The following is a 15,302-nucleotide window of genomic DNA, read 5'->3' on the forward strand; positions in this document are numbered from 1 at the left end:
TGCAGAATAGTTATGTGTTCCGTTGTATAGCACAGCATATTACAAGAGAAGGAATGAAACTCTCACAAGATAACTAATGATATTGCTTATAACTTTGGTCAGTTGTGTATGGCATGAGCTACAGAAACACAAATATATCAAAGTAATCCAATATATCAAATAAACTACAGTAGAATAACTTTGGGTTTGTTTGCAATATCTCCCCTAATTAAACCTGCTTTCAGATAATAGTTTCTTCCTTTTGTCCACAGGATATTTTCAACACAAAAATAGATTATTAAGTGTTTTTAATGAGAGTGTTCTGAATGTCTTTCACTATTTTTTATTTGCATAAGCTTACTTATCTTCAGCTATGTACCTTCCATACCTGAAGGCAAGTACTTTGTTAACCTTGGTAGTCTCCTGAACATTAAAGTGAGAGAAGGGCTTTTTGTTTGTTTGAATAAGATGTTTTATGAGCATAGTCTAGATGTGCATGAGACTGGGAGTATATAATTGCCTGTGCATTTATACACAGACTAAAGTATTAGAAATTAGATTTTTAGACAGACTTTTACATTAAAACATCAAAAAACATTAAAAAACAGATGCACAGAAAATCATAAAAGGTTTGGACCTTTGTCATTTAGAGTGTCCTCATGTTGACATAATTATTGCTTACTTTGTGAAATATTTATAGGCCTAATATAATTACGTAGCAGTCTCTCCCTTTTTGATTTCTAGTTTCTTCTTCTTCTGCCTCTATAAATCCCATCATTTGTAGAGGTGAGTCAATCTTACACATAGATAGAAGCATAAACCAGCAAAATCTTGTTATTACCCATGGCAAAATGTAGCTTATTCTTTCTACAAGGGGCACACTGGCTTTTGAAACTCAGTCCAGTTACGCCACCCAGGAGCTGGCAATAGTAAGGCACGCTTCTCAGTTTTACATTGTGCTGTAGCATATCTGTCAGTAAGTGTATATAGGATCCAGCTAAGGGCAGGGCTGCACGAGAGGGAAGCCCGACTCTGGACCGGGTGGCTGGTCCCTACCGGTGGCTGCTGCTGCCACCCACCACCGCAGCGGGGACAGACAGCGACCAACATCCACAAAGCCTCAGCACGGCTCTGCACGCTGTCTGGGAAGCCACAGCTTTTCCTACACAGCTTTGTACTGCAATAATTTCAAGGCAACTTCTGTTGACTGCGAACATTAACATTGCTTTAGCTAGTCTCACATTCTGTTGTGAGCGTCTATCACCATAAAAAGATCCTCTGTGTCTCTTTCTTGCCTGTTTTTAAATATGCAGTTGTGCAGTCATGCTGCCCGTTCCTGCTGAGCCTTACACTTAACTACTTGTAAGTACAGTACTGATATGGCTGTGAAAAAGCACTGAAAATGGCACAAGCTGTGCTCAGGAAATGCGCCAGTTTAAAAACATTCAATCCGCCTTCGTTTCTTGTGGAAATTTAATCCCCTAAATTTTAATTCTTAAATTTCTCGATTTCTCTCTTTTTTATACAGGGTGAAGAAAAGATCAGATTTAACAGGTGCCTTTAAATTAGAACCTCTTTACCTGCAGCATCACCATCAGGAGTCTGGTAATTTTATAATTAAATGAGATGATGATGATGATGATGATGATGATGATGATGATGATTATTATTATATTTGCACACTGATCTCTAATGGAAAAAGGGATTTAAGATGAAACCTGAAATTCTTAAAACTACCCGAGTTGTTTAGGACCCTATTTCCATTTTTTAAGTGCCCCAGAGAGTTAAGCTTATTAAAGTGCAAACACCTGCCTAGTGAGATTTTAGTTAGTGTAAAAAGCAATTGATGGAAAGCCATTTTATAAAGCATTATATTAATACTTTTGTATTGGGATTTCCTCAGCTCCAGTTTTGCCGCTGTCTCTTTGCAGGAGTGTTTAGAATATTCTTAATGATCTTTTGGTAGTTGGATAAACATAGAATTGGGTGATGTGTATCGAGTCCCTTAACATCCTCTAACCTGCCTTCCCCAGCATATCTTTCTCCAGGATAATTTCAAAATCTGATTTGTTTTTATGGTTTCTAAAGTCTGTGATCTTTTTTCTTAGTTATGCATGCAAGCTTTGATTCAAATATACAAACACCCATGTCACAGAATCACAGAATCATGGGTTGGAAAAGACCTCTAAGATCATCAAGTCCAACCATCAGCCCAACACCACCATGCCTGCTAAACCGTGTCCTGAAGTGCCACATCTACACATTTTTTGAACATCTCCAGGGATGGTGACTCCACCACTTCCCTGGGCAGCCTGTTCCAATGCCTGACCACTCTTTCTGTGAAGAAATTTTTCCTAATATCAAATCTAAACCTCCCCTGACACAACTTGAGGCCTTTGCCTCTCATCCTGTCACTAGTTACTTGGAAGGAAAGACCAACACCTGTGGTTCCTCCTCAGCCTCCTCTTCTCCAGACTATACAACCCCATTTCCCTCAGGCGCAGTGCAATGCCAACATGTGGTGCAAGTTCCCTCATAACTTTCTCAAGAGGATGAATCACATGTGATTGTTCTTACTATCTACTCTATCTCATATCTTACCTGGAATTGCTGATGCTGATCTGTGTTCAGAATTGTATCCTAAGAACTTTTCTCTTCTCTCTTATGGCTATGAATTCATTGACATTTGCATTTATAACATCCAGAATTCCACCATTCGCTAAAAAGCACTAGGAAAAACGTATCTCTGTGCCTTACTCCTGAATTGGTAGAAATTTTGCATTTTTTTCCTTTTCTACATTTCCAAGCAGTGCAATAAATAGGAAAATGCAGTAACTCTGGAGCTGAGGTTCACCCTTCAAAGGCTAGAATTGCAAAGAAAAAATATATACCCTTTTTTTGCCTTTTTAAACGACAAATTCATGTCATGGAAAATATACTTACATCACTAGCTTTTATTTAACATACATGAAAAATACTTCTCTTGAGGAGAAATAATACAACCTAAACTAAAGTCAAAGTAGATCCTTGCAACAACTGATAGAGCTGATATAAAAGCCTTAGGTTTTCCCCAGGTTAAATAACACCAGAAGAAAATCAAACCTTTCTTAAAACTAGATGCTTTCAGTGAGGCCACCTAGCTGACCTGAAAACTTTGTCTCACCAGTTGGATAAGTTGTTCAGCCTCCCTCTTGTCTTCAGAAGCCGTGATAGGATATTATGTGATTTGAACATAATGATTCCAGACAGATCAGCTGATTACTAGCACTCTGGTGATGCTAAATTTTTCTAAGCTCTATTCCCATTTGATATCAATTTTCCGAAGAGCTGGACAACACTTTTCAAATGCAAATGCCTCTAGTTAAACTGTTAAATGCAATCTGCACTTATGCCTTCAACAAAAACAGTTGAATCTGCAAAGGTGCTAGGCTGTTACAGTCCCCGTTGAGCCCTGTGCGGTTTACGGGATGTCAGCACTCCTGGAAATAGGACTTGTTTAATGCAGGGTCTTATTTTCTGAGTATGTCTCAGGTCTGAGTATTGCCATCAAGGTTTAGAAGGCAAATGAAGTAGCATTTTTGAATTTGCTCATCTCTCACTCAAGAATTTAAATGAGCGGAAAAATAAATCTATCTGTGAGCAATTACTCTTAATAACCACATGGCAATAATGTGTGCCCCCAAGGGGAAAGTCTTTATTTTGCCATTAATTATAATTTTATGTGATTTACATCATCACACCAGGAAGATTATACTAGCTTGCCTGGCAACCCAGGATATAGGTCAAATACTAATGGCAGTGTTAGAAGAATGCAGCTTTGTACTCTGTTGTGAAGGCCACATATGCTCTCACAATGTGACTCCTCCTGGTTAAATACAGATGTAAGACTGAGCCTTGTAATCAAGGACTAATCATTGATCGCATTCTGCTTCACAGCTTGCGAAAGGTGTTGTTGTAGATCATTAGACGTAGCCCCTTACAGGAACGAAGGATTATTTATCTGTCACCAGTTGCTTTACTCTCTGTGTTACCAGTCTTGCAGCTATCAGACAAGAATGGCTGCTGCAATGCAGAAGAATATGAATGTTACAAATTACCTTGTTACCGAGCTGAGACAACCACATTTGTTTTCTGAAGCCCAGGAACAGGTTAATAATTGATGGTTGTTGTGTCAGGGTTTTTTTCATCTAGAAAATAACCTAGTAACAGGGTAAAGAACCAAATGGCTGTATGTTGCAGGGAGAAGAACCATGTTTTTTCTTGTGTTTGGGCTGTGTAGATGAGAGAACACTGGCAAGAGAGCTTGTAACAGAGGAAATAGTCTTTTTACTCCCGGAAAATACAAAGGTGGAGAATTACATAAGTGATGTAAACTGGTCAAATTCAGAAGCTACAGTTCTATACAGTACCTTGCAGTTCATCATTCCAGGAGCACTTAGACAGCACTTTCCCTTGGAATTTAAGTACACACTCTCCTGGGACGCTTACAATCCACTGCAGAATAACAAAGCAGAATAAGAAAGCTAAGCAGATGCTTCCATATTGCTATAGATTTTAGGTCAGTTTAATTTCTGTCACTGTCTTACTGCAAGTAGTCCAGCTTCATGTTACAGTTTCCTTTACTGTGAAATCAGTGTAATTACCTGATTCAAAGAAAAGGTAGATGCATCTTGACTCTGTGTGCGCATATAAACGACAACTAATAACACCCTCTGCTTGTCTCCCTGGACTGCTTGCTTTCTGACTTGGGCAATCTGTGTTTGTAAGGGACTTTCACTACATCAAATGAAAAGCCACAAAAACATGCAGAATACTGTTCTCCAAACAGGAAGTGGTCAATTCTGAATCAAATTTTCAAGTCACTGACTAGACATGCTGAAGAATTAGAAACAAACACATAAATGAGTATAAAAGGTAGTCAGAAGCAGAGAATGAGTGATGAAGTGAGTTTGGGGACTCTGCAAACTGTTTCAAACAAAATTAGTAATTGCCATTTTATCTACAACTTCTTTTCCTTATGAGAGAAAAATAAACGCAGTGTTTAGTCCATCATCTCCACAGGATCAGAAGTACAACAGAAAGGAAAATTGTGTCTCTTCTCATGAAAACTGTTGAATTTGTTAGTGGTATATTCTGACTAGCCAAGGAATGAAGTTTACTACAACCACCTTCATTTAGCATGCTGCCAAGTACCCTACTAGGTATTTAGGTATTTAGTAGTCCTGTTTACACTGATGATGCTGAAGTTTGTAGCAAACATAAAGGATAGCTAAGATACAGCTTTTGCATTAGCATTAAACTGATTGTAGGTTTTGGCTGTTGTGATGAAGCAATGTGAACATTTTTGTTTTTAACTTCCAGGCCTTGTAACAGATTATCGGGTAAGTACAGCAACAATATAAAAAATTCATACTATTACTTGTATACAGTGATATTTCCAGAGCTTTTACTTTCTACTACTATCATAAACATGAAAACCTTATGTTGGTTTGCAGGAAGGATGAAGCTTGCTAAATTTTGAACATTCCTCAAGCTGAAACTTTAAACTCTATTTTTTTGAAAAAATTATCTAAAAGCAGAAGTCATCTTGCATGTGTAACTTCTCAAGGTTTAGGCAGTAGAAAGAGATGTCCTAAAGATTTTCTTTTCTTAACATACTGAATAATATATTTTTTTAAATACACTTGTGTTTAACCTTTAACCAACAGAAACACTGTTGTTTTGAAATGGAAGATGGGCCTGTCCCTGTAGATGCTAGCCCAACGACTGTAAGCAAGCCAGTATACATGAGCTTGTAAGACACTTATTTTTCCGAAGCCTTCAAGGAGAATTCAGGATGCACAAAGAAAATTTTATTTGCCTTGTGACCCTTCCATTCTGACTTCAATCTCCTTTCCCAATTTTCATTTGAAACTTTTGAGTATTAAACAGTCACACCAGGGCATTAACCAGAAATAGACATTTCAATTATCATTTGACCCACCTCTAGCAACTGCCTGTAGGATGTGGCAATGTGGTATACTTCAAAATCACTGTAGAATGTACAATTTCTGCAGTATCACAGAAAAGGTGACTTCTAATGTGGGTGCCCTTCCTTCTCCCTGGCTTGCAGCACTGGCAAATTCCCCTGGGGAGGAGGTTCCGCTCCCTGAAGCTCTGGTTCGTGCTGAGGATGTACGGGGTGACGGGACTGCAGGAGCACATCCGCAAGGTGACTGGAATTTGCTTTCATGGGTAACCTGTGGTGGGACAGCAAGAGAGAATGAGCTTGCTACCTACCGACCCTCCCCGAGTTCTGCACACAACAGAAAGCCCAGACAACAGGTTTGGGATAGCTGGGTTCCACAGGGGTACTGCTTCTTTGCCACATGTAGTATCACAATTTTGTGTCGTGGCAGGATCGAAACTGTCATCTGTTTGTGTTAAACTTTAGAGAAGATGAGTCTAGGAATTTGGAAATTCTACAATGTGGGACCATAGTTTCCTCTGAAATTAAGCCACAATACTTCAATGGTTTTATTGGGGGAAAACATGTTTATTCATGACTACTTTATTTTATTAATATGCATACATTCATAGGATGTTTAGGTGATGATTAAGGTTGTTGGGCTGCATTTATGATACAGTAACTTACTGGGCATGTCTGCCTCTGCTGTTTCTTTGTTTCCTGTTTAAAATCCGCCTTTTTTAAAAAAAAAGTATGTGTACAATTTACATTTGTTAACATTGTTATGAATAAGCACTAAGTTTATTCTTGATCTAAAAAGAAGAGGGTTTTTTATCACTAAAAACCACACCTGGTGCCAGTCTAAATTATATCTATACTTCCTCTGTAGCAGTAAAGTCGAATTCAAGCATACCTTTCATCTTTATGAAGTCTAGGGAAACTTGCAGTGAGGGGAAATCCATGACTCGGCCCTAAATATTTACAAAAATATCCATTAGCTAAGAGTCTGGTCTAGTATACCAAACTCTCTGCAGACACACATTCCTTTCTGTTGTGGTAGTAAACAGATTAATTCCTATGAAAGGCTTTTTCCACTGTTGTAAAACTGTTGCATGAGGAAGTCTCCTTCGATTTGAAGAGGTTCTGAGATGGAGGGTACCCTCTTTGCTTCTCATTTTTATCACACTATAATTTTCAACTGACTATACAGATATCTGAATTGGATTTTTATCCTTAACGAGGTTTTCAGAAATAAATTTTGACAACAGTGGCAATCCTGGTGTTCTGTCATCCTTGTGGCAGTCTGATACCTGCCCTCCTGATGAAAAATGGATACAAAAGTTGTTACCACTTTACTTGGCTACTGTTACCATTTCTAGTGGATTTCTCTCTCAGGTTAGGTTTCTGGAGACTGCAGTTAATGTAATATGATGCCAAGTTTTTAAGGAGGGCTAAATCTTTCACTGGGAAAATAAAGGGTTGGAAACACTGTATTAATTACATGGCCTTTTATCAGGCTGATTTCCACAGGTCAGTATTTACATTCAGCAGGTTCCCTCTTTCCCTGTCTCCCAGACATTTCTCTGGCTGTCCAGCCAAAAAGCCTTTGTCTTCCTATAATCATAGCTGAAGACCTTTCTTTTAATACTTTCTGTGATAATACATTTGAGGAAGGCTAAGCAAATCAATCTTTTCTTAAAGATACTGACTACAAAGTAAAACTCTTAATATCTTCCCTTTTTTTCCAAAAGCTTGTTGAATTGAGTGTGTATGTTTAATATTTCATTAAGGACTGAAGTGTTCCCTGGTGTACAGAGAAAAATAAGTTATGACCTTATGTTTGCAACCTTAAAGGAGCAAGAGGGGTAAATAAGTATGGAATTTTGGTCACTGTATACATCTGTCAGACTGGAACCATTAACTTCCTTTCTCCTCGCTCCCCCAGATGAGTGATGACTAAATGCAATGGGTTCCAAAAAAGCTTTAAAAAAAGGTCCTTTCTATCTCCAGTAGTTCTCTGTTGAACTTAGATTTCAAGAAATAATTACATTTCATTTGCTCCCTCCTCCAGCAGTATTTAAGAGTTTGCAGACATGTTGGCAAAGTTATGTCAGTAGATGCAAAATAACATATTAAAATGTCTTTCGTATCTTGTCCATTTTACTCCCTTCTCAGGAATTGTCCTTAGTTCCAGATTTATTGTGATGACTTTTCTTTTGGTAGTGTAGTAATGAAGTGTGTAAACCAGCCTGACGCCAGTTTATGTTTTCAAACCTATAGACAAGTTTCTGAACAAAAAATAATTTGGAAATTAACTTCACTTGTTAACTTCGCTTTAACATTGCTTGTCCCAGTGCTTGGCCTTGAAAAGTTGTTTTCTTTTAAATGTGTTGTAGCGTCTTGCAGAAAAGAGCTTTTATAGTCCCATTGCTGGCAAAGGCAGTCCTTGAAGAGAATAGCTGGTACTGTATCTTGGGACTTCTAAGTATGTTTTAAATAGAAGCCCTGTAGTTGCCAGAATTATTTCTGAAGCTGCATTTATTACAATGGGTCACAGAATGGACGTAGGCAGAATGAGCAGAGACCTAGGAGCAGTGGCAGAAGCAGGTGTTGCTGCCTTGAAGAGAAAAGCGGCATGGCTGGGGCTGGGGAAGCGAGAAGGAGTTCCCTCTCTCTGCTGTGTTACGGAGGCGGTGCCCCAGGGAAGGGGCCAGGCACACAGGCAGAAGAATCACAGAATCACAGAATAGTAGGGGTTGGAAGGGACCTCTGTGGGGTCTCATCTAGTCCAACCCTCCTGCCGAAGCAGGGTCACCTACAGCAAGCTGCACAGGACCTTGTCCAGGCGGGTCTTGAATATCTCCAGAGAAGGAGACTCCACAACCTCCCTGGGCAGCCTGTTCCAGTGCTCCGTCACCCTCAGAGGGAAGAAGTTCCTCCTCATGTTCAGACGGAACTTCCTGTGCCTCAGTTTGTGCCCATTGCCCCTTGTCCTGTCACTGGGCACCACTGAAAAGAGCTTGGCCCCATCCTCCTGACACCCACCCTTCAGATATTTGTAGGCATTTATAAGGACCCCTCGCAGCCTTCTCTTCTTCAGGCTGAACAAGCCCAGTTCCCTCAACCTCTCCTCGTAGTGGAGATGCTCCAGTCCCCTCACCATCCTTGTAGCCCTCCGCTGGACTCTCTCCAGTAGCTCTTCATCCTTCTTGAACTGGGGAGCCCAGAACTGGACACAGTACTCCAGATGAGGCCTCACCAGGGCAGTGTAGAGGGGAAGGAGAACCTCCCTCGTCCTGCTGGCCACACTCTTCTTGATGCACCCCAGGATCCCATTGGCTTTCTTGGCAGCCAGGGCACACTGCTGGCTCATGGTTAACCTGTCGTCCACCAGGACACCCAGGTCCCTCTCCGCAGAGCTGCTCTCCAGCAGGTCCACCCCAAGCCTGTACTGGTGCATGAGGTTGTTCCTCCCCAGGTGCAGGACCCTGCACTTGCCCTTGTTGAACCTCATCAGGTTCCTCTCTGCCCAGCTTTCCAGCCTATCCAGGTCACGCTGAATGGCAGCACAGCCTTCCGGTGTATCTACCACACCTCCCAGTTTGGTGTCATCAGCAAACTTGCTGAGGGTACATTCTAACTCTTCATCCAGGTCGTTGATGAAGAAGTTAAACAAGACTGGGCCCAGTACTGACCCCTGAGGGACACCACTTGTCACCAGCCTCCAACTAGACTCAGCGCCGCTGATGACAACCCTCTGAGTTCTGCCATTCAGCCAGTTCTCTATCCACTTCACCGACCACTCATCCAGCCCACACTTCCTCAGCTTCCCCAGGAGGATATCATGGGAGACTGTGTCGAAAGCCTTGCTGAAGTCAAGGTAGATAACATCCACGGCTCTCCCTTCGTCTACCCAGCCAGTCATGTCATCGTAGAAAGCTATCAGACTGGTCAGGCATGATTTCCCCTTGGTGAATCCATGCTGACTACTCCTGATAACCTTCTTTTCTTCCACTTGCTTGATGATGGCCTCCAGGACAAGCTGCTCCATCACCTTTCCCGGGATGGAGGTGAGGCTGAGCGGCCTGTAGTTCCCTGGGTCCTCCTTCTTGCCCTTTTTGAAGATTGGAGTGACATTGGCCTTTCTCCAGTCCTCGGGCACGTCTCCTGTCCTCCAGGACCTCTCAAAGATGATGGAGAGTGGCTCAGCAATGACATCCGCCAGCTCCCTCAGCACTCGTGGGTGCATTCCATCGGGGCCCATGGATTTGTGGACATCCAGATCGCTTAAGCGATCCCTCACACAGTCCTTCTCGACCAAGGGAAAGTCGTTCTCTTTGTAGGCTTCATCTCTTCCCTCCGGGGCCTGGGATTCCTGAGGGCCAGTCTTAGCACTGAAGACTGAAGCAAAGAAGGCATTCATTAGCTCTGCCTTCTCCGCATCCTCCGTCACCAGGACACCCTCCTCATTCAGCAGCGGCCCCACATTGTCCCTAGCCTTCCTTTTGCTGCTGATGTAGTTGAAGATGCCCTTCTTGTTGTTTTTGACATCCCTTGCCAGCTTCAATTCCAGGTGAGCCTTGGCCTTCCTCGTCGCATCCCTGCATGCTCTCACTACGTTTCTGTACTCTTCCCAAGTGGCCTGTCCCTCTTTCCACATTCTATGCACCTTTCTCTTCTGCCTGATCTCCGCTAGAAGCTCCTTGTTTAACCATGCAGGTCTCCTGCCTCCTTTGCTCGATTTCTTTCTCAGGGGGATGCATTGCTCCTGTGCATGGAAGAAGTGTTGTTTAAAAAGCGACCAGCACTCATGGACCCCCCTGCCTTCGAGAGCCCTGGCCCACGGGATTCCTCCCAGTAGCTCCTTGAAGAGGGCAAAGTCAGCCCTCCTGAGGTCCAGGGTTTTGATCCTGCTTATCGCCCTGCTTCCTCCACGCAGGATCCTGAACTCGACCATTTCATGGTCACTGCAGCCGAGTCTACCTCCAACCTTCACGTCCTCCACCAGTCCCTCCTTGTTTGCTAACACGAGGTCCAGCAGCGCGCCTTTCCTTGTTGGTTCCTCCACCACTTGCATCAGAAAGTTATCATCGATGCTCTGTAGGAACCTCCTGGATTGCGCCTGCCTAGCTGTATGGTCTTCCCAGCTGATGTCAGGGTGGTTGAAGTCCCCCATGAGAACCAGGGCCTGTGACTGTGAGGCTGCTTGCAGCTGCCTGTAGAAGGCCTCATCAACCTCCTCCTCCTGGTCAGGTGGCCTATAGTATACTCCCACCGTAATGTCACCTGTATGAGCCTGTCCCTTAATTCTAACCCACAAGCTTTCAACTCCTTCTTCACTTGCCCCCCAGGCCAAGCTCAATGCATTCCAGTTGCTCCCTCACATATAGAGCAACTCCCCCACCTCTCCTTGCTGGTCTGAGCAGAGGTTTGGAACAGCTCCTAGGGCTGGAGCCTGGGCAAGCCGGTGCCTGTGCTTGGGAAGTAGCGTACAGTCGTACACTACGCCATTTTCGTGTGTCAACATGATCTGTGTGTAGGGCATGTCATTGCTGTTCATGCTGTCCAGTAGCAGCCAAGGCATGCCCGTTCAGACGCAGGGCTGGGCCCTGCTTGGAGATTTGGGACCCGGGGTTTCAGTTCCTTGCCGAGTTCATACAAATCCCAGCACAGATGCTGTGATTGCCTAGAAGAAAAAAAGACACTTCAGCTCCTAAGTCACAGAAAACAGTAGGAAGATTTATCCAGTATTTATAGACTTCTAGTCAGGCTTCTTTTGTGCAGCCAGGTGTTACTTACAAGGTGATTTGAGATGTTCAACAGTGATGAGCTTCTGACTTAATAAAGAGAGAAAAAACCCTGCGTATCCTTAAGAAGCCACCCTGTTCGCTGTGTGATTAGCAAGCTTCTGTATGGAAGACCAAAGATATCCGCAGCCCTGTTAACAAACTTTTCTCTTTTTCTGGATGTAAACCGCCAAAAAAACCCTATTTGTCTCTTTTTTCCTTTTTTTTTTTTTTCTTTAGGTTGTTTTTCTCTTTCATTAGGAGAATTATTTTAAGAAAAAGATGTTTATTATCTTTGCAGCCTTAAAGTCTGCATCAAAATGGCTAGATAACCACTGCAACCTGGCATTTTCTTGTTCCAAGGAAGGCATTTAGGAACTAAAATATTCCTGGGAGATGAGAATGTGTGACTTCGGTTTAGATATAGTAACTTCTTTTGTTTCCCAAGCCTTCCAGTTTTGCACTCCTTTCCCACACAACATGTAATATTAACCTATGCAAAGTATAGGTTTTAAAGCAGTGGTAAAGGGGGAGGAAAGTCATGTCTGAAGGATGTGGGGAGAGAAAAATACAAATTTTGGAGGTAAGTCCCAAGGCCGCAGAGGACATGTACAAAGAGGCAAAAACAGCAACAATAACAGTCTTCTGGACAAATTCCAAGCACTCAGAGTCAGCATAAATGTGAAACCCAAGTGGCCTGTTTGTAAATGGCCCATTTGCAAGCTGCTTGACCATGTATTACTTCTCTGTCGGTTTAAGTCCTCTCAAAGAGCTCAGAAGTCGTTTGAGAAATGTAGCAGTAATGTGTTTGTAAGTGAACCCCACAAAGATTTGGACTTAGATGAATCCTCCATGGGACCAGAAGAAATCACTGTACCGCATCCTTCTTTCTTCACTAAGGATAATGAATTCCATTAAAAATTCACAGCGGAGACCACGAAACTGTAACTCTACAGAATAGCAATGCCAGAGATTTCAGCATTTCAACTAGGGAGTGGCACAGTCCAAGTGGCTGTTGAGAAGACTCTCTTGACAGCGTTTTCCTTCAGAGTGTAGTGGGATGCAAGCTAAGGCAGGCAGAGAGGTGAAATCCATAGGAGGAAAAGTATGAAGTGGTCATGGCTAGGCAGGTATGGTTATTCGCATGTACACACTGATGTACTCTGATGCTTTAGAAAAGCTCCCTTCAGTCAAAAACTATTTTAGTTCTTGAAGGCTTTGCCCAACAATCAAAATTCAGGTTAAACACCTCAATGCAGCAGCCTTTATACTTGTACTTTTAAATTATATTTATTTATATTTATACTTCTGTTCACACATATAGATACACAGATGCAGTTTGTTTTAAATAGGGGCCACATCTTAATGCCTCGCAAGTTTACTGCTCCCATTAGTGATTACATAAGACATTTCCCTTAATCCTGAATAACCAAATGAATTAGGTCCCTTTCTTTTTTCCCTTCTCACTGCAGAAGAACAATGGTTATTTACCAGAGGTAGATAGTCATACACAAAAACTCCTTACAAACTTCTTTTCTTCAATCTGTAAAGAGAAAGGACGGGTATTCTGTTCCTACGTACCAAGACTTTTCTGGCCACTAATGCAGTCCACGTGATTCCATTTCGGGAACCCACTTGATAAAGGGATTGCCCAAATGATACTGCTAGAACCAGTATGTGAATTGGTTAGTGCACATCCACTTTTAATTTTTATGTTTATTAACATAAAAAACATTATTTAATACTGTTTTTAACAGCATTAAATAATTTTAAAGGTTAAATAATATTTAAACTTGTCCTGGTTTTGGCTGGGATAGAGTTAATTTTCCTCCCAGTAGCTGCTGTGGTTTGGATTTAGTAGGAGAAGAATGTTGATAACACTGATGTTGTCACATGTTGCTACGACATCAAGGACTTTTCCAGTTTCTCCTATTCAGTTAACGAGCAGGTGTGCAGGAGGTGGGAGGGAGCACAGCCAGACAGACAGCCAAACTGGCCAGGGGAAATTTGCCACACAGTAGACATCCTGCTCAGTTTATAAATAGGGGTTGGCCAGGGGGCAGGAAACTTCTCTCTTCCGTGAGTTTGAATCCTCTCTTTTCCGGGAATTCGGTCTCTTTCGGGAGTTTTGTGCAGTTCGCAAAATCCACGAATTCCAGGTTGCAGCGGTCGCTGCTGGGGGACTGGCTGCGAACTGGTCATCAGGCAGTGCGAAAACGGTATTGTATAGGGTTGGTTTTGCATATTCATTATTATCATTACTATTACTAGTAGTGTTATTATTGTTGTTAGCATTTCTTTCGTTGTCTTATTAAACTGTCTTTATCTCAACCCACAAGTTTTCCCTTTTGCCCATTCTCCCCCCCATCCTGCTGGGAGGGAAGGGGAGGGGTGAGCGAGGGGCTGTCTGGTGCTAAGTTGCCGTGCCGTGTTAAACGATGACAGAACATCAACTTTAAGTTAATGATGCTAGGGACACCACATGGCAGAATGTCAAAATCAAAAGCATTTGGAGGGTGAAAATATGCATAGGTCAGGCTTGATATGTACACATTCATCAGGAAACTGAGAACAGCCTGTCAGTTTTTACCTCTCCTTTGCTTAGTTTCAGTGCCTGTGGTTCTCCAAGCAGGACTTTATTTTCTTTATTTACCTGCCTGTCTGGAAAAGCTGAAGCACTAAAGCCACGTGTCCTCCTGTGAGTTCTTGCCATGCCCACGTCCAGAGTGTGGGTACAGATCGTGGGCTTGCAGAGGCAGGTGTGATACCTAAGAGCCCTTTGGTTTCACAGAGTTTGAACTTCCAGACTTAATAACGTTTAACTTTATTGGTTTAATTATGCTTGGCTGCAACAGTCTTTGTAAAAGCAATACAGGTTAATAGCTTCTGGTTCAAAGGTGCAGGGCCTTGGGTAACTGTGTTAAGCAAAGCTGTACAGGTGAAACTTCAGTTAAATCTCCACTTTCTCGCCGTCCAGTTCTGTAAAATCTAAAACACTTGGTGCCCCCCCGTGGCTTTACAAATTATTGCTACTTGTTAAGGCTCGCTATGGCTAAAGGTACTTGCATCCAGGCATGAATACAAAATACTTCCAGAATTTTGATTTGCGTTTTACTGAATATTCACTGTTTCCTCTTGCTTTTATTGCCTTGCAATTCCTGAAAAACCCTTTAATGCAAAGAAGGAGACTTAAATAAAGAGACATAGATACCATGTACGTCATGGGTCCAGAGGTTTCTTGTACAAACTACTCGATTGTAAGCCAAATCATAAATTTTTGTTTTATTCAGTTCTTACCCAGGTAAATTTTGATTAAATTCAGTTGATGATTACAGTCAGCTGAACAGCTGTGAAATTCTCACCTCATTGAACACAAGTTTTGTTATGACTTTGATTTCCAAGACCTAGTATATGCAGTGTGATGTTTTGCTGAGCCATGTAACAGACACCAGTTTGGGTGAGGCAGCAGAACAGGAGCAGAGGAGGAGACAGTAAAAGATCATTACAGCATGTGTGCATATTTCACATATGATTTCCATGCACTTCTGCATACAATTATCTGGATATATACACATACTTCTGGTCAATTT

The 15,302-nt window shown here is 42.1% G+C and overlaps 1 protein-coding gene across 4 annotated transcripts in view; it reads left to right on the forward strand.

Moving 5' to 3' along the window:
* The window catches only part of DDC (dopa decarboxylase), an 82,842-nt gene that overhangs the window by 57,993 nt on the left and 9,547 nt on the right, over positions 1-15,302 (forward strand). For 3 of the 4 annotated variants that reach the window (XM_075416758.1, XM_009941738.2, XM_075416759.1), the window contains 3 exons: positions 1,508-1,584; positions 5,341-5,360; positions 6,092-6,190. In XM_075416758.1, coding sequence (XP_075272873.1) covers positions 1,508-1,584; positions 5,341-5,360; positions 6,092-6,190 — 196 coding nt within the window. The remainder of the gene's footprint in view (positions 1-1,507; positions 1,585-5,340; positions 5,361-6,091; positions 6,191-15,302) is intronic. The other variant, XM_075416761.1, reaches the window with a different exon arrangement.

Source organism: Opisthocomus hoazin, chromosome 3, assembly GCF_030867145.1.
Source record: "Opisthocomus hoazin isolate bOpiHoa1 chromosome 3, bOpiHoa1.hap1, whole genome shotgun sequence".
Lineage (NCBI taxonomy): Eukaryota > Metazoa > Chordata > Aves > Opisthocomiformes > Opisthocomidae > Opisthocomus > Opisthocomus hoazin.